Source organism: Panonychus citri, unplaced genomic scaffold (genome assembly GCF_014898815.1).
Source record: "Panonychus citri isolate SS breed McGregor unplaced genomic scaffold, ASM1489881v1 Contig00116, whole genome shotgun sequence".
Lineage (NCBI taxonomy): Eukaryota > Metazoa > Arthropoda > Arachnida > Trombidiformes > Tetranychidae > Panonychus > Panonychus citri.
The window spans coordinates 311,112-332,478 of NW_026515521.1; the positions used below are offsets into that span (position 1 = coordinate 311,112).

Below are 21,367 nucleotides of genomic sequence, written 5' to 3' on the forward strand. Positions count from 1 at the left end.
TTCTAGCAATTAAGATTGGAGATTTTTGGATTGTTAAGCGAAATTAAGGGTTGCCTTTAATTATTATTTAGATTCTCTTTAACAATATTAATTTTTCTTTGGTTTTTGGGGATGGTAAACATTTAGATTTTTAATTATCCCAACAAAAAAAGTTTAATTGTCTTTTATCATTGAAAATCATAATCAATTGATTGTTTAATTGATTAAATAAATTCTTAATAATCTTAATTATATCAGAATAGTTGAAGAAACAAAGAAGATGACCAAGTTTTATTTTTCTAATCAACAATTAAACTAAACGATTTCATTGTATTAGAAATGATTAACTTTGCAGGTTTAATTTGATTCTTGATTAATTGATAATGACAAGCTAAGGATGTATTAGTTTTATATATAATTAAAATTAATCACTTGCTCTAATTAACTGAAACAATGATACAAAAGTAAAATAATAATCAACTAATTAGTATGATGAAAAACTTCACCAATTAGCAACAGTACCATTGACAATACAAAACCAAATTGGACTCTTGAAAACAATCACAATTAACTTTCAATGGACCCAAAATAAACGGAAAACCAAACATAATTAAAATACATACGGGCACAATTAAACACAATCAAACTAAAGATAAATTAATTTCCAATCAAACTGGACAATCAACATCAACACCAACACTTAATTTAGATAAAGTTTACAACTATTGATAGAAAAAGAGAAGGAAAAAAAAATCCAAAGTTTGAAAGTAAAAAACTCAAAGTTTTTCGAATTCAATTCAATCACTTGATCGCTTAATTGTCCAGTTAATTGTAATTACGAATTAAAATTTGATACGAAAAAAAGGCGGAATCGCAGTGCCATCTATTGGATTGTAAAGGAGAAAAGCGGTAAACGGTCTTTCGTTCAGTTGTTCATTCTGATGATCATCAAGGTAGAACCAACATCTTAAATCGGGTTTACCTGTTTCACTTGATGATTTTACCGTCAGTTGATCACTTCACATCTTCTTTTTTTTTCGTGGTTCCTTTTGTTACCTTTCTTTTTACCAAAAAATCTTATATACCTTGAGGGCTTCATGTTTGTGTCTTTTTCATCTTATTTTTGATAATTTTTTCCATTCTATTCTATTCTATCTTTTTTTCTTTGACCTCTTCTATTTTTACTCATCTAATCTCTCTCTCTCTCAATGTTACTCTATCATCTAATTTTATCTTCCACCTAATCATCGAAATCTTTATGTAATTTTGATGCTGATTAGTTAATTTTTTGTCTCTGCAAATAGAAATTGAAAGAGAAAGAGAGAGAGAAACGTGTTTTTTTTATTTGATTTGTTTTCTTTTTCGTTCTAATTGTTATCATCATCATCATCATCATGAAATGTAAACACACCAACAGCAAATGGTCAACACCGACATTGAAAACAGTTTGTCCAGAACTAGACCGAAACTGTCACCCAGTTTTGGATCAACAATATTTGATACAATCTTTGAATCTAATGTCCAGTCGGAAACATACTAAAAGTATCGTTGATTGTGTTGAAAATGATGACAATAAGCATCAAGTGATGTTTAAATCAGCTGAATATTGTAAAGTGAAAAGTGTCCATCATCATCTTCCCAATGCCAATAAACAATCACATTCATTGGTTAAATTTTTATTGACAACAATAATTATCAATTTGTGTTTAATTGTTGCTAATTGTCAACCTCGATTGCCAACAACAGCATCAAATATTCAAGTTAATCACAATCATCATCATAATCATCATAATCGTCAATCGCCATCTCAACCACAATCAAGCCCCAACAATAATCGGCATCAAAATTTTGCACCACAAGCTCAAAATCAACAACAAGCTACACAATCACAATCACAATCACAGCCACAAAACGCCAATCATTATCAACAATCAATTCCTTGTCGTGATTTACCAGATCACATTGGATTACAAAGTTTACCCTGTTACTGTACCTTAGAGCCAAACAATATAACCTCAATTAATTGCGACTCTGTACCATTTTTCGGACCATTTCCAGTTCACCAATTGACCAATACACTTGCTAGCACCCCCGTTGGCACTATTAATCAATCACCCTCATCGATTTTCATCCGCCGTGTATCAAGCTACTCCCAACGAAATGCTGGTATTCAAAGTTTACAATCACAAATGTTTACCGCCAGTGGAATTAAATTACGTCGACTTGATTTTTCCCATAATTTATTGAGACGTTTCCATGAGCGTTTCCTTGACGGAATTGAATCAACTCTAATTGAAATCAATTTCTCCCACAATCTACTTGGTGATACATTAAATCCAATCTTCTCAACCAATGAATTTTACCTTCTCTCATCATTACAATCACTAGATTTATCTTATAATCAACTGAGAGCATTAGATTCAAACATTTTCAAAGGATTAAAAAATTTAACGGTAAGTCAATCGTATTATTATTATTTATTAATAGTAATTTTAATCAATGTTTCATTCATCAATTCATTCAATTCCTCATCATCAAATCAATCCAAATTTACACCATAACTACAACTGATTGTGATGTTTTTCTCTCAATTGGTATAATTATCAGTCAACTGAATCAACAGGTAGAGAGAAAAAGATGAAAAATAAATTGAGAGAAGAAAAAAAATCAAAGGAAACTTATCATTATTGTTATCGTTAATTCTGTGTATTTATATTCATGTGAGATGAGAATCATATTAATCACTGATTGTTGAACATTAGATTGTAAACAATTAGGTTTCATGATAATCGTAACTTAATAAGTATTGATGGTAAAGAAGATTGAGTTTACCTGAGCTTCCAATTGTAAATTGTAAACAATTCAAAAGGGAAACTGTTCAATTGTTTTGGAAATTTTTCTCGTTTCCAAATTAATTGTCTATCAATGTGATTAAGCTTATTACTATTATATCATTAATCTCCAATGGATCAATGATATTATTTCAAGATGATAGAGTAAGAGAAATAGAAAAATAAAAAAGTTCTAATTCCCTGAAAAGATATTATTAGTTTGTTTTTCGGTAAAATTTTCAAAGAAAAAGTTTCAAACTTTTTCTCTAAATTTTTTCTCAGATTAACTTCTCATGGATTTTAAATGTAATCATCTTCTGAACCGAATCTAAATCAAATAAAGAAAAATTCAATTCCCATAGTGAAATAATAGCCATATAAGGGTCATCATGATAGATTAGATTAGTTCATTAATCACCATGATATGGAATCAAAATCTCAATTTAATTTCAAAATGACGAACACAGAAAAAAAAACAACAATAATGATCATCACAATTGCCCATTAATTTTGTATTATTTTTCATTACAATCTCTCATTGTGATATCATTATAATGTGAATGATGATAATCTGTGAATCGTTAATTAGATTTTTATAACAATAATAATAAGTTAATCACGAGAAAACTTTTAACGATAATTGAGTTAATTTAATAAGAAAAAAAAAACGTTCAATAGAATAGAGAAAAGAAAAGAGATAAACAAAAAAGTTTTCTCAAAGAGAGATTAACATTAATTCTTGAAGATAATCATCCTCATCATCCTCATCATTATAATGTGAATTTCATCATCATCCCGATTACTATGTCATCTAATCAATGGGATTTTCATTAACGATATTAACCGTTAATCCGATTTGATTTTCTCACCTTGATTAACAAACATGAAAGTAAATTTTGCTTTTTGTCTCAACTGAATCCATTTAGATATTAGATAATCGATAATCAATAATCAATAAGTTTTTTTTCCCTCAACGATTCTCATCTTCATGTAACAACAACAATTAAAAAAGTTCAACAATCAAGTTACATGTGTTTCGATTGTGGTTAACAAATGTCACAATTAGTTGACAACTAATTGTCACCCTAACAATCACAATCAACCAATTTTTTAACCAAACATCAATAGTAACAAAAGACAACAAGTTTCAACGAAAAAAATGAATATAATAATAACTGATTGCTTATTATTATCCGTTTTTTGGTTGATTGTTACGTCAATTAAATACTCGTTCAATTGTCCAGTCAATTTTAACAGTTAATGATTGTAACTTTCAATGGATACAATTCACCCTTACTCACTTTTTTCCTCTTCTTATTATCATCCTCATCACTATTATTATCCTTTCTCTAGCATCATCATCATCATCATCATCATCTTTATTCAGGTCACTCTGATGTTCAGCTATTTAGTTAACTATTACAATCAACATGATACCTTGAATTTGAAGATGAAAACGAGAAAAAGTTAACATTTTTTACTCTTAATTGTTACAATTTAATCCATACAATTGTTTGATTAATATTGTTAATCTATCATATATATTTATACAGGTAATCATTTTGTTACCATTTCCCCTTTAATTGCTATTGTAGTGACTAGACTTTAATTGTGATTAAACTTGATTGTTGTAGCTGATTTTGTGATCAACGATTGTGATTTAAAAATACTTGACATTTATTAAATATTATTATTATTGAATTTGTATTGTATTAAATTGTACAAAAACAATTAGTTAACAACAAGGTTAGTAAACTGTTGAACAATTAAAGTTAATTACAATTAAATTGATTGGTCGATTGTTTTTTCTCTCTCTCTCTCCTTGCCTCTTACCTTGAAAGTCAAAGCTTAATTTTTTAATTCTTAATTGATTGTTTTCCTTAATTGTTGTTGTCTTATAAAGCCATTGACCTTTTTTATTTTATCCCATTGAGTAGCAATTAGTTAATTTGTTGTCAATTAGAAATTATAAATATAACAATTATCATATAATTTCTCTTAGTCAATTCACAATTAGACCTGAGAGATGATTAATCTTATTGTTAATTACTCACAATGATTAAGATTTTGTTTCAAAATCATAACAAAAGCTTTAGCTTTATCATAATCTAATCCGTAAATTTAAATTGTTAAGCTTAATTACTCAAAGAATTTTCATTCTCATCTTAAACTAATCCAATTGTGTAACAACAAAAAAAAGGTTCATTGTCATTAATCATTAACCGTATCATCAAAAAATTAAACGTTAAGTTAATCGGTAAAAGTGTTAATCAGTTAACAATCAAATCATAATAAGGTGAAAATTAATCCAACTTAACAATCGTAGTAACTTTATTATTATCAAAATCAAACAAAGTGATAGAGATTAAGATTAAACAATAATCTCAATCCAGTTCCTGAAATCTTCTTCTTCTTCTTCCTCCTTCTGATTTTAATCTTTACCTTTAAGATTAAAACAATAGATTCAAAAATAGTCAATGGATAAAACGAAAAACTTATATAAAAGCATCAATGTAATGGAAAAGTAAATTGAGAAAAAGTGATTGACAGGAATATTTTCTTTCTCCAAGTTATCCTCATCCTCCCTCACCACACTAACCATCAGCATCTCTTAATAATTTTTTCTTAAAGAAAATTGGATTCTAATCTTAATTATCATCAATTGTAATTAAAATTATGGTGTAAACTTCTTGTAATGACAAACAAGGCAAATAAAAACGATCGGTAGTCAGTTGATATCATCATCATGGTTTAATCATCTCCATCAGAATCATGATGATGAAAGAAAACCGTTGAAAATGAATTTTCATTGAAAAAAAAATCGTAAATTGAAAGAGATGATAAAAGATGAGGATGAGGGTGAAGGAAGTGTTCTGAATACTGATATGCATAACTGAATAATTACGATAATTTGTTGGAAAAGTAAGTTAACATCAACAGCGAAGGAAAATTATGATCAAAATGAAAGAATCAAGAAGAAGATGAAAAGATGATGATGATGATCACTCAGCATGATTGAGTAAAGATGATGGAGATGATGATAACTACTGATGAAAACAGTAAAACACATGGTTAATATGAAGATGCTGTTCATACAATGAGAATACATATTCACATGACCTTTTAAACTTGATCCTCATCTTGATCCTCATCTCCATCCCCATCTCCATCTCCATCCTCATCCTCATCTCCATCATCAATTACAATAGAAACAAGATAAGAAACTAATTATCTCAAGGAAGATGATGATGATGATAATAATGAAGACAAGATGACGGTAAGAATAATAATAATAATCTCATAAGCCATTTAAGGTTAACCGGAACAAATGGATTAGCAAAATAATGACCAATATTATGGTCATCTTTTCATCACCATTAAGTTTAGTATTTACTTTGTGTAATAAGGTAAATGAAACTTACCTGGTGGGTTGATTGCTTCTTATTGTAAATAATGGTCCATCTAATTAAACTGCATCACCATAAACTGAGCCTACTCTCTACTGACCAGTATCTCAAGTGATGTCCACCATCTGAGATAAACATACTAACCATCAATAGAAAATATTTATTCATAATATTAACGATGAGTAAATGTATTATAATGAAATCTTTCAATAACAAGGGAATGTAATTAAGTTTCTCGAAGTGTTAACGATTGTGCAATTAAATGTTTCCAATAAATCATCAATCAATCAAAGTTGTTAGATTATTTATCAGTATAGTTTGGATAAGTTTTCCTTTTACAAGCTGAGTTAACATGAGATTCTCAGTGTTACTACTTTTCAAATCTCTCAGAATTTTTTCACCTCCGAATGTAATATTTTGATACTTTCTTCATGTCTTTCCAACGAAACTGTTATTATTATTATTCCCACCGTCAAGAAGAAGACGAGAAGACAAAAACATGGAAAATTGTCACTTTGATGTCAACAGAATTATCATCATCACCATTATCTTCATCATCACTTTTCTCAGTTTGAAAGTGTCAACACAATTGATGAGACAACTTTTTCTTGTCTTCCACTGAAAATCATCATCTTTTCAGTATCTTACCTGAATTCTGGTGTTGACACTTGTTGGCTGTTCACAACTGTATCTTTTTCATGGTATCTTGAATTTCCAGTACTTCCTCTCATCATCATCATCATCATCATCATCTTCATTGCCAACTACTCATCATCTTCATTTCATCTTCTTTCTTTTTTCACTTTCTTCCTCTCTGATGCTTTAATTGATCTCATGTTAATTTTTGTTCACTCATCCAATCAATATGAAAGATCAGACAATAACCATGATTATCATAATCATAACATGTTAATTCATGGATACAGATTCTGGATAGTTTTATATCATGATTACCATGAGATCAGTTTTTTGATTGATTGTTCTGTATGATGATGATGATGATGATGATCAGTAAAACTTGAAACTTCATTTATTTATGATGATAAATTGCTGATAAACAGACAAATCAACAAACAATTGAAATTGAAATAAATCATTACAGTAACTCAATCTAATCAATGATTCCCACAGTTTTAAAGTAAAAATCTCATTTCCTTTTCCTCAATCACCCAATTTTTTTCCTCTTCTTCTCAGTATCATGTTGTGAATTTCATTGTTTACAGTTGAATTTATGTCTTCACAAATAAATTGTATCATAAAGATGATTATTATCAACTAAATTAGCCATTATTGTAAAGCTTTTGAATAGCCCAATAGTTTAGGATATGATTTGAGTCATGAAAAACTTTTCAAGTCAAAAAATTGTAACTCCAAAATGGGATTAACTGTGATAATCATGACAATTTAAATCTAATCATAAGTATCACAATCAAGTATTGGATAAGATATTGGTAATACCATTAAATGGTTAACTTATCAATCCTTTACATTCAAACATTATACAAGAGAAGACGAATCAAAACAACAATTAACTTGATTGTAGTATTAATCTTAAACCGGATTAGAATTTTTTTTTCTTCCCAATTTTCGTATCGTTTGAATTGTTGATTATCGTTAATCATCTTGGTGTTAATACCGATTTCTGCCATTAAATCAATCACGCACAAACATTATTACATTAATATTAGTATCATCATAACCATAATCATAATCTTCATCAGTAACTATGTTAATTACTTTACCAAATTGTGCTAATTGTATCGTATATAGTTGGTTGATTAAGAGTGGATGTAAAAAAAAGGATTTGATCCTCAATTGTTACATAACTTTGACTCACGAATATAATTATCGTATTTAAATTTAATCCAAATTGATTAAACTTTTTTTCTTGTATTTCAATTACTATCCCCTGACAATTAATTCACAATCAACCCCTGGGTACCTTTAAATTGATTATCATTACCTTGGTAATAGACGGATGAAAGTTAATTGTTAACCTTTGATTGTTAATATACAGTTAATCGTATTCATGAGGAGTGTAGAGTCATTTTCATTGAATGGTATAATCATTACAATTTAGCTAATTGTCTGTTAAAATTGTTTCCTATCTTAATTGTTCATCTTAAACACTAAATTGTTGTAGTGATTTTAACCAAATGAATTGAGAAAAAAAAAGTGTTGGCTAATTGTTGCTGTTTATTGTTAACCTTAAAACTTTATTAGTTACGATTATTATTGGTATTATACATTTTCCCCTGGCAGTGATTAATTTAATTATTTAATAACAATCAAGAGTAATAATATAATCATGATGATGATTAAGATAAAGATGATCACGGTAATTGAAGAGGAAGGTCAATGAAACAGGTTAGTTTGATTGTACTAACATGATTACTTGATTAATTTCATTGATTGATTGATTGTTACTGATTAATTGACCAATTTATTGATTTACTTGTTTATATTGTGTGTGTGGAGTCGTGTTGATTTTTGTCTAAATCATTAATTAATTGATTGTTATCCAGCCAACTTCCTATTTGGCCAATGATTAGGGAAGTGATGATTAATTGTTAGGTAAGACAATTTAAATCACAAGGATTAATTGTTAAAGTTAATGATTCAATACAATTCAATTTATCTCCAAACTTTATTTTTATCATTATAATTAATTGTAACTCTACAGTAATTTCTTGATGATGATGATAATAATTTACAATCAACTCTACAATTAAAGCTTTGTAAACTAATTAACTGTAGCAATTTAACTTTCAACTTTTTTTTTACCTTAATTTATATTTGCTAAATTTGTTTTCTGTCACAACAATTAGTTAAATTAGTATCCAACTGTAAGGTCTCAGTGTTTGATTTAGATGCTGAATTATCATGACAATTATTCAGTTTCCATTTAGATGAACATGAAATCGAGTTGAATTTTTTTTGTTCATTATTAACCTTGACACTGGATCAATCTAAATGATTACCCAAAGTTAAACAATTAACTTTAATTGTTGTCTGTTCTCTCCTTCATTTGCATGTTTGACATTTAATTATAATCCTCATTGAAATGGATTAAAATAAAAATTGAGTAAAACTGATTAACTTTTAATTACGATAATCATTTTAATATCTTCGTATAGTTTAAAGCTTTAATATTTGCCTGGTTAATCAACGAGACAATCTAATTAAACTAACAATCAGGTTATATTATTTAAATCTTGGGTGGAGTGATACTAAATATTAATATATGTCTTTTAATTGTCAAACATTTATCATCTATTATCATCTAATTGAAAGGGAAATGATTGATTGTTGATACTATTTTTAATATCAAGATATATGATGATCAAGATAATTGATACTCTTCATTGTTTTTGTTTTCATCATCATCTCTTTTTTACATGTTGATCACTTGACCAACAGGATGACCTCTAAATTTTGGTTACATGTGATAACTGTTTCATGTTTACTTTGTTGTTAATCTCATGATAGTTTAATGAGAGAGTGAGTGTGTGTGTGTTTATGTGGAAGATGAGAAAATGAGAAAAGAAAAAGAAAAAAGCAGAATGAGAAGATGAAAAAGAGAGAGAGAGAGAGATGGTCACTCTGGTGACCTAAATATAAAAGTTACCTGAGAATCATCGTCATCTCTCCCTCTCTCTCAAACTCTTTGCCTCTTACAAGTAAACGGATGAAGATGATAACCATGATGCATTGGAGATTCTTTTTTTTTCATTTCTTTTTTCTTCTCTATTCAAGTATCATCATTATTATCTTCCTCTATCTCCTTGGAAATACAGGTAACAAAAAGATAGCCACTCAAGGTGCAACTTTACTTGGTCATAATTTTAGGTCACTTTAAGTAAAAGAAGAAAAAAAAATCTCATTCACTTACCTGGTCACTACTTCCTGTTAATATACTAACATGAATATAATAAAAAAGAATCCATTATCAAGATGATGATAATAATGATGATTATCATCATCCACCCTCTCATAATTGTCACACTGTCTTACAACCTGATTACCTGACTTAGATTTTTAATTTAATAATCTAATTAGCTAATCAAGATTAACCTTTTACTTGTCGATTTTGTTTATCTTTCCATCTTTAGAACCTTTTTGAATTCAGTTATTAAATCAAAATTTTTCGCGCCTTTTCAACCAATACAATTCACCATTATAACTTTTTACCCTGAAGGCATTTTATCAACACCTTATCACCATTGATACATGAAATATTGATTATACACTATGGTTTATTTACTCAAACTCCTTTTAATTATTGAGATGATGATACATAATTAGATTCAAGTCAATTGGTATCAATGTTGATTTCCTTGAAAATAATTGCATGTTCAGGGTAAATGATTCAGTCCCCATGTAGATAAATTTTTTTTTTACTCAACAACATGAAAGATAAAGGTGATAATTATAATAATAATAAGATAAACAATTCACATTATAAGAAAGAGACTAATAATTCATTACTAATAAATGATTACCTTTTAAAGGTAAAATAATTATTATCATGATCCAATGGGAAAAGTAATAATATTACATTATTTACCTTAAAGAAAAGTGGAGCCACTTTAATGGGTGATTTATGGTTAATGGATATTTACTTTTGGTCATCATGTTGATTTGTAAACAATTTTCTTATTTATGATTATTATCATCCCTTATATAACTTTCATTCATTAATCAAGAACCGTTATCAAGATACAAATAGATGATATTTCTCATGAAACTTCATCGATTATTAATCTGTATCATTAATATTAACTTTTCATTTTCACTTGGAAACTTTTACAACAGTTATTGTTTTTTTCCTCTCTCTCACTCTCTCCATTAATATAATATTTCAGGATGACCATAAGGATGAAGATAATCTTTACTCTTTCCCTGAGGTCATTATTTTGAATCGCAAGGGCAATGGTTACTGACTTTCATTTAGTTTACCTTAGGAGAAAGTTTCAGTTTCCATCGTAGTAATTTACCTTTACTAATATATGATTTGTCTACAATTAAGATGACCCCTGTCCATTTCATCCTCATCTAATGGTCTGTTAATCTTTGTTCATGATGAATAACGGTAAAAAAGAGCATCAAAATAGAATAGTAATTATCATTTGATCTTTTACATTATTTTGACTGAGAAAAAAAAGTAATCAGATTGTTAATTGTTTTCGTTTGGTACTGCACAATTAACTCGCATGGATATCAATTGAGTTAATCACCTAATCCAAAGCAATGTATACTTATTGATTGTTAACATTTAATTAATGAGTTGACGCGTAAAGATGATCATAAACATTGATTGATTTGTTTTGTCTTGATAACAATTGTGACGATGGTGACGATGACCTTACCTTTTGCTTCCGGGAAACGAATCATCATCATTGATTGTCGCAATTATTTATTGGACAGGGACTGATGGTCCGGATAATTGTTGATAAATTGTCAGTTATTTTTAATAGTTGACAAAATTGTTGCTCAAATTGTCATAATAATAACTAGGGTTGCATAAACAAGAGGAGTAACTTGATTGTTAACTGTTGTTGTTGCTGTTAATGTCTTCAACAATCAAGATAATGATGTTGATCATGATAATGATTATGCTGTTTAAAAAGTAATAATCAACGACAATCAGTTAACAGCAACAACAGTTTTCATTCTTAAATCATAATAATCATCAACAATTAACGAAAAACTGTTTTTCTTTCCGCGTTAATGGTTAACCAAAGTTGATTGAATATAATGATAACCTTTTTTTGTACTTGTACTATTATTATTTATGCAAATTGTTTGCATGTTGATTGTTGAACGAAAAAAAAAGTTAAATTGTAAATCAAGTTCAAGGTTAATCATGATCACAATCAGGTTGATATTTCAACCACCATTCAACTACATCATTATCATCAGCTAAATTGTAATACCATCATGATAAAATCAACAATCAACAAATATCATTACCCTTAATTTGTTAGATTGTCTTTTCCTCTGTTGATTAATATATTAAATTGTGTCAACGTTAAACTTGTTATGTAACATTTGATTGACACTGGTGACAGTTTAATTCATATCAGGAAAGCATTTTTTTTACTCATTACAATTAATATCTCATCAATATGATAAGTTGGTGACACTTTTTTTTAATCAATTTCTGGTTTATTGGTTGATATTTTTATTGCCTCTGAGTTTGATTGGGAATCAACTAATCAATGAAATAACGTTTAGATATCTATATGATAACGCTTAAGGAAACAACGTCCATCAACAATCAACAATTTGATCACAACAATCAAGGTTAATTAGATGAAATAAAAGTGATACTGTTAAATTGAATTTATATTTATAGATATAAATCATCAGGTAACAATTAAATTGGTCATGTGCAAATGCTAATCAAACACTTTGCTAATTTGGTTAATCCATTCAATTTTCTTGAATAGAATCAATTTATTTGCAACAATTTGATTGTAATTAATTTTAAATTTAAGTTAATGAGATGAAAATATTTAAATTTGTTTCTATTCAATGATACAAATTGATTTTCTCTAATAATTATTTCACTTTATAAATAATAATATTCGTAAAAATAATTAAGCTTGCAGTTGATTAAAATTTAATCTTCATTCTTAATTGTTACCCAATTAGGTTAGCTAAATATATACAGTCCTCGGCAAAAGTTTAAGGACAACAATCAATTGATTATAATCGAGTTCTGGTTATGATAAATTTATAATTTTTCAGAAATATAATAGTTTGGTAGTAGTTTTGAAAATGAAGAGAATTTTTTTTATATACTCTATTAATTAATTATTAATTAATTATTAACATTGCATATGATCAACTGTCAAAGTTTAGGACAAACGGCTTTTTGGTTTACCTTGCTGGTGGAAGGTCAATTTATTTTTTTTGATAGTTCCTTAATTGTTCAAGATTATATTGTTTTGTTGATTTTTTCCTCTTGAGACATTTAAGGCCAAAAACGAAATAAATGATAAATCAACCTTAAGTTCGTATTTTTACGAAATGACCAAAGTAATAATAAAATTAGAAAAGGTTAATTAAGTGATAATTAATTACTTTGGACCTTTAGAAATGCCTAAAATTTGTTTTCTCGTTATTCGAAGTTCATTGATGAGTTTCGGTAGTTGCGAAATTCGAAAATTGGCCTCATTGATAATAGAATGGCCTAGACTCAAGAAATTTATTGCCACATGAATGAATGGACAATAATATGGTACATTTAAAAAATTCTGCACCTCTTGGTAGATTTTAGGTCAAAGAATGACGATGTTAAATACCAAAATTCGAATTCAGCTAAATGGCCTTTTTTCTCTAATGTTGACTTTCAGATGGCGAATAAAAAACTTAGACATGCATTGTCGACCTAGCAAATTAATATTTCCTCTTGAAAAGTCTTACAATAAAGAATAGCCCATTAGTCAAATGAATTTTGGTATTTAACATCGTCACTATTTTGACTTCAAAAATCTACCAAAGAGGAATTACAGAATTTTTAAATGTACCATAATAATTGTCCATTTCATTTCATTCATTGGCAATAAATTTCTTGAACACCATTCTATTATCAATTGAGGCCAATTTTAAATTTCGTAAACACTGAAACTCATGAACTTGAATAACGAGAAACAAATTTACTTAGGCATTTCTAAAGGTCCAAATAATTAATTATCACTTAATTAACTTTCTAATAATTTTATTATTTTATTTTGAGGTCATTTCAAAATACGAACTTAACGTTCGATTTATCATTATTTCGTTTTTGCCTTAAAACGTCTCAAGATCAAAAATCAACAAAAACTAATGCATAATCTTTGAAATAACTAAGGAACTATCAAAAAAAATAAAATTGACCCTTCACTGTAGCAAGGTAAATCAAAAAGCCGTTTGTCCTTAAACTTTGACGAATTTATCGCTATGCAATGTTAATAATTAATAAATAATTAATTAGATGAAATTATATAAAAAATTTCTTCATTTTCAAATTGACTTCCTAATAATTATTTCATTTGAAAAATTATAAATTTATCATAACCAGAACTTGAGTTATAATCAATTGATTGTTGTCCCAAAGTTAGCTATATATATTACTAATACATATTATTAATTGTATAAGTTACAATGTTCATTGAGCTTAATTGTCTTAACTTACTGATTTCCATACAAATATCATCTTAATTTATGTAATTAATTTTAATATTGGTTAATTGAAGTTGATTTAATTAACAGGCTCTTTTATTGTTTATTGTTTTCTCGTAATTAGTAACTTTTCACTTGATACACCTTTGAATTAATCAATTGTAATTAGATATCTTCCACCTACATACATGTTAATTGCTGCTTTAATTATCGTTACTTTTATCCAATTGCCAAGTTACTTTAATGTAATAGGATTAAAGTTAATTGTCATTACATTGAAAGTCAATAGAGTCACAAACTGAAATGTTTATTGGATCAAAAGTTTCAGATTTTCATGGTTAATTGTTTCAAATGATAATTGGACAAAATTATAAAGAGATAAAGTTGATTGTAACTGTCGTATTCTAATACAATTTAGTAATCATTTCTCACTAAACGGTTACATTACATGATGATTAATTTCTCTCTCTCTCTCTCTCTGAGAATATGAATTGTAACTTTCTCACGTTAATATCTTACCTCTCATTCAGATGATGATCATCATCTTCATGATGTTTCATTATCTTCATCAGGTTAACCTAGATTGTTGAGGATGATGATGATGGTTTTCTTGCAATGTTATCAATTGTATTTTCTATGAAAGATGAGGATGAAAAGGATGATCCATGAAACGTGTTTTCCTGTCTTCTTTTTCATCCATTATCATCATTCCAGGTAATTAATCCTCCTCTTGTTTCAAAGCCGATCATCGTTATCATCAATTGTAGTACGAAAGACTTATGATTTTCTCATTATTCTTGTGTCTTCATCTTAATCTCTCATCATGAAACGAGATGGTTCAGATAAAGATATTGATTTTTCTACTTTTCATGTCAATTATTGATGTTAATACGATGATAAAACTGTAACATTATCTTCACCATGTTACTGATTTTTCATTATTCATGATATTAGTTTTCAGGTATTAGAACTTTTTCTTTAATATACCTTAACTAATTACCTGTCAACTTTACTATTAACACTAATCAATGTATCGGTACTTTGTAATCAACGATGATTTAATTTCATCATTTACTGCTTTCAACTATTTGGGTTAATTTTGTTCATTTCCGTTTCCATGTTATTACTTTGATTATCATATAATAGTAATAACTTTTTTAAACACCATTCAAATTACAATTAGTTGATTAGTATTTTGATGATTACCAATCATGGTTATTGATTGGTTTTTAATTGTCAATTTGTAATAGATACCAAGTAAATTGTTGACATCAATATTTTAATCTAGTTGTGGTTTACTTGTTGGATAATACAATTGACCTGATTGTTAATGAGACTGTAATTTGAATTGACTTTTTTTTTACCAATCAAAATATTAATCAAGATAATTAATTGTATCATTTTGTATCTTGTGCTTTTGTTTTAATTGTCTATTATTTTTGTTGTCACTATTTAATTAGACCCAAGATTATAATTAATTACAATTAGCTAATTACTTCATGATATATATCAGAATCATGAATGTTCATTTATATTGTTATCATTTTGTTAATTAAAGTTAGTTAAGGTCAGTTTATTTCATCTTGATCTTTATGATGAAAAGTTAATTAACCAAATAATCTTGTTAATCTAAATGAAACTTAATTGAATCAATGTACAAACAATATTAACGATTAATAGATGACAATTGTTGACTTTTAATCGAGGAAAAATGTTCAATTATTAATCCAATTTTAATCCAGATTATGAGTTGGAGACTAAAAATAATAACTAAATGAAAGCCTTTTAAGCCCAACCCTTTACATTTATCATGATTATTGTTAATTGTTGATTAAATTTAATGATAATTTCATGAATTTCTAAATCTTATCATGATTATCATCTTCAACCTCTTCCTCACTCCCTCATCACCATCGGTCATCATGATAAAGATCATGATGATAATGATAATCAACAGCAAATATTTAGATTCTCATAACTTATTCATTAATTTTGTTATTCTTTTTTTTTGTTTAATCTTCTTTCTGCAGCAATTAAATCTAAATGGTAACCAGTTTACAACAATACCTTACCCATCTTTATCATCTCTTCGTACCCTCAAGGTACTTGGCCTTGCATCTAATCGTCTAACCGAACTGACCATTCACAGTTTCCCTCCCTCACTGTCCAGTTCCCTGCGAACCCTTAATCTAACCGGTAATCGGCTAACAAACCTGGCAACAGGTTCACTCTCCCACCTTACCCAGCTAACTGACCTTTACCTTGCCCACAATCAGCTGACCCACCTAAAACCAAGCTCAATGGAAGGGTTAACCTCACTGGAGACTCTTGACCTTTCCTCTAACCTATTGGATAATGTACCAACCGAGACTCTAAATGGCCTTCGAAAACTTCGTAAACTCTACCTTGGTTCAAATCTCATTGAAACCCTGGAAAAAGATGGCCTTGGCCTTGGAGATTTACCGTTACTTGAACTTCTTGACCTTTCTCGAAACAATCTCATCTCATTGGGTGATCGTCATGTTTTCACAGGACTTCCCAAATTGAAAACTCTTGATCTGGGCTACAATTCCTTACGAAAACTGGACCTTGCAGAGGAACAATTATTTGCTCCATTAACTAGATTGGAAACTCTTGACCTTACAGATAATTCATTGGAATCATTTCCAGTTCACCTCATGTATCCATTGACCAGTTTAAGGAAATTATTCCTCGATTATAATCGTATCAATGAGCTAACAGAAGAAGCTGTTATCTCCATTGGTCCATCTCTCGATGAATTATCAATGGCTTACAATCAACTGACCAGTTTACCCCCTTACCTTGCCACTCGATCCAAAAATCTTCGTCTTCTCAACCTTCATGGTAATCAGATCACCCTAATCAATCAAGAATTATTTGATCCCATTTCTGAGGCTATTCTAGGTCTTGATATGGGTCATAATGAACTGACCACCCTCTCCAAATTAGCCTTTCCTCGTCTCATGATACTTAATCTGGCTTCCAATCAATTGTCCACTCTGGAATCTGATACTCTTATTGATCTTCCCTCATTAAGACACTTCAATCTCTCATATAACCTTCTTACTCTTCTACCACCTTCCCTGTTCATTGGTAACTCTCACCTTGAAGTTATCGACCTCTCCTCGAATTTAATTGAACAACTTGATAAAGGATCTTTCACCAATGGATCAAGTTTCACTGTTATTAATTTATCTCGTAATCATATAAAGGAAATTTCCTCAGGCACTTTTCAAGGACTCAATAGACTCTCAAAACTTGACCTTTCCTTCAATGAACTGTCCACTCTTAAACCTGGAACTTTTAGTGAAACTCCTTCTCTGCGAACTCTCAAATTATCTTCTAATCGATTGACTTCACTTAAGGGCGAATTTTTCACCCACCGGACTCGCATTGAGAATCTTGACCTGTCTGACAATAGTATTTCTTACCTGTACCCCAATAGTTTCACTGGTCATCGGAGACTTCGAATCCTTAATCTGGCCTCAAATAAACTCTCTTACTTTCCCGCTGAAATATTAACTGGACTCAGATATTTGACCAGCATCAATTTATCGAGAAATAAAATCCATTCCCTTGATTCATCTGATTTCGCCAATATGCCACTACTACGAACCATTGACCTCTCATCTAATGGACTTACCTACATTGGTCAAAATTCATTTTCCAATTCAACTTTACTTCAAACTATTGACCTTTCACAGAATTCAATAAGTTCACTTGACCGGGCAACTTTTAAGGGATTAGCTCGATTACGTCTCGATTTATCATCTAATCTGTTAACAACTTTACCTGGAGAAATGTTTTCAAGGTCTTATGTTAATCGTTTGGAAACAATTAACTTATCATCAAACAATTTCACTCACTTTCCACTTGATTCACTTTCTCATCAATATTTAAATCTCCAGTCAATCGATTTATCCTCCAATAGGTTAACCTCTCTACCTTCAAATGTTAACCTAATGGTTAACATTAAATCACTCGATGTTTCTAACAATCCATTGAGCTCCGAAGCAATCAGTTCATTACTTTCCGAGCCTAAGAGTATACGAAATTTAAATGTGGCCTTAACTGGTCTAAACGGGCTACCACCAATCATGGAAACTCCTTTTCTCCGGAACCTCAATGTTTCTGGTAATAACATTACGCACTTTAAGGCCACTACCTTACAAAAAGTCGCTCTCCTCGAAAGTCTGGACTTTTCTCATAACGAACTTTCATCTCTAAGTAACTTAATCCATGGACTTTCCCCTGCAGCCAATGAGCTTCGTTTTCTAAATCTAAATGGTAATCCATTGACCTCAATTCGTAAGGATGATTTCAAAGGATTAATCTCCTTGGAAACTTTGGACATCTCGAACCTGACCAGTCTCAAAAGCTATGATTGCGATTCGTTGGCATCATTAGGTAATCTACGAACTCTCTACATGTTTGGATATCCATCATTGGAAAGTTTATCAGTCCAAGAGTGTTTAGCTTACCTTCCTGTTAAACTTGAGCATCTTGGGGTTGAAGTTAAAGAAGATCATCTTCAGGGTCACTTACAGAAAGCTTTTTCTCCACGTTTGACCGAAATTCTTGTAACGGGTAGCAAGTTGACCTCACTCTCTCCTTCATGTTTAAGTGGCCTTAAAAGTCCAACACTTAGTTTAACCCTAACAGATACTTCCATCTCACTCATCCCTAGTAATCTGTTCAGTCCACTTCCAATGTCCACTAAAATTGATCTTGCTCTTCAATCCAATGAAATCACCTCACTGGACAGTAAATTTTTGATCACACTGGACAATAAACCGACAAATATAAAAATCTCTGGACTTCCCATGAATCCAATCATTTGTGACTGTAGCCTTGAACCATTGTACAAATGGTTAGCCGAGAAAATGTCAAAAATCAATTGGTTTCATAACAATTTACCAATCGATTCAATTGACAAATTGACCTGTGCAGGTCCAGAATCATTGAGTGGTTATCGTCTTATCGAGTTGACACCCGAAGATTTAACCTGTGGTGATATACTCAATGAATCATCTGTGGAATCATCCGTCTCATCGTCTTCAACATCAGTCTCATCAACCACCCCGGAGATAATTTCTGAAGCACCAACATCGATTTCACCAACAATCAGAAAAACGGGTGGAGTTTATGGTTCATCGTCAGGATCACGAAAACCAGAGATCATCTTCCAATCAAGTCGCCGACCTCATCTAACCTCATCATCATCATCATCATCGTCATCGTCTCGAGGAGGAATATTGAAACCTCGAATCAATGATCCTACCCATAGGCGAACAGCCTTAACCAAAGTGGACACTATGATTATCGGTATAGCCGCAGGGGTTATCGCGTTTGTTTGTATTCTTATATTAATCATCTGTGTAATTAGAGCTCGATCATCAACATCAACCATTGACACAAGTTATGGTTCTGCTTATCATGGTTTTGGTTCCGGACAAAACATTATTGGTAATGGCGGAAATTTAGGAACTGCAACCTTACGCAGTGCCGGTGGACATGGAAACTGTACCTGTCTCAAGCCAATGGCTTGTAACTCATGCTATGTACCCAGTATCGATAATGGTACAGGGACATTACGCCCAAGTTTAAGCTATTACGGAAGTGAAACAATTCGTCCAGTGCCAATTAAAATGATTTCATCAACAACCGGGACAATTAACCGTATCAATGGAAACGGAAAGACTCCCAGCTATTACATTTCCTATCCAGAAATGGATGAACATAAATGAAAATTTCAACAATTAACGAGCATATATTAATATAATTTTTGACATTCTAATCTGTTATCATAACTTCATCACGATTTTGACAGAGAAATGGAAACCAAATCGAAATCAATTTTTGTTATTTTATTATTTTAGAGAAAAAGAAAGATTCATATTCCATATTCATCTTCATCATCGTCACGAAGCAACAAAATAAAAACTATGATGAAATTACATCGGGAAAAAAGTGGAACATTGGAAAATGTTGATTAATATAATAACTGTAATATAATTTATAAAAAAATTTCTCATTTAGTTTGTTCAGCAAAGTTCTGTGAAACTTGTAAGCAAACACACACCCTATTCATGTATCAAGTATCGACTGTAATTTTTCATGAAACTTTATCTCAAACGTTATCCCCTTTTCCCTGGTAATATGATGAAAAAACACAAAAACTTTATTGCTAATAACATGAAAATGTGATCCAACTCAATCTGAAGTTCATTTTGTTGCTCATGTTAATATATTTTTTTTCCTCTTCTTCTTCATCACCAATCTACAGGGGAGATATGTACTTAGACTGCTAATGAAGGTGAAAAGTTTCTTCATGAGAAAAATTATTTTCTCCATATTCACAGAACTTTTATCACCATCACCCATCTGTTCACCCACTCTCCTGACAAAGACAGAGTTATTAATACAACTCATGTCATTCTCAGAATTTGTGTGAGAACTTTTCTCAGTTTCGGATATTTACCATGGGGATATTGAAATAACTTTAAATACATCAATTCCGATCAGAAAGAAATTTTAACCTCTCTCAAAATTGTGATATTCTTTATTTTCATATGAATTTGGGTGATACATTCAGGGTATTTACTTTCATGGAGACGAGAGTTTTTACTTGACACAGAACTTTAGTTTTCTTTAAAAATCTCAAATCAATGTAACAATGACAAGAACTCATATTGATATTCATATTCTTTGTACGTTTCCTGTAGTTATATAATTTTACCAATGAATCTGATAATTATCATTGGGTGTTGAGCTCTCATGGAATAAGTTACATTTGTGATTTCTTGTGGTTTCAATATATTGTTGTTATTATTGTTTCCTAGATTAAAGATTAACTGGTCTAGTTAATCCCATTTCTGGATCAATTGGACAATCTTTATTATCTTCCCATTTAACAAGAGTTTGACATTTTCCAAGGACATTCCAACGATGTCGAGATTT

General features: G+C 29.9%; 1 protein-coding gene across 1 annotated transcript; it reads left to right on the forward strand.

Annotated features, from left to right (window-relative positions):
• The first annotated feature begins 800 nt into the window (after positions 1-800).
• On the forward strand, positions 801-20,403 carry LOC128390202 (chaoptin-like). Its single transcript, XM_053349880.1, has 2 exons — positions 801-2,432; positions 16,417-20,403. The coding sequence occupies exons 1-2, from the start codon at positions 1,374-1,376 to the stop codon at positions 20,152-20,154; spliced, it is 4,797 nt and encodes a 1,598-aa protein (XP_053205855.1). The 5' UTR covers positions 801-1,373; the 3' UTR covers positions 20,155-20,403.
• Positions 20,404-21,367: the final 964 nt, after the last annotated feature.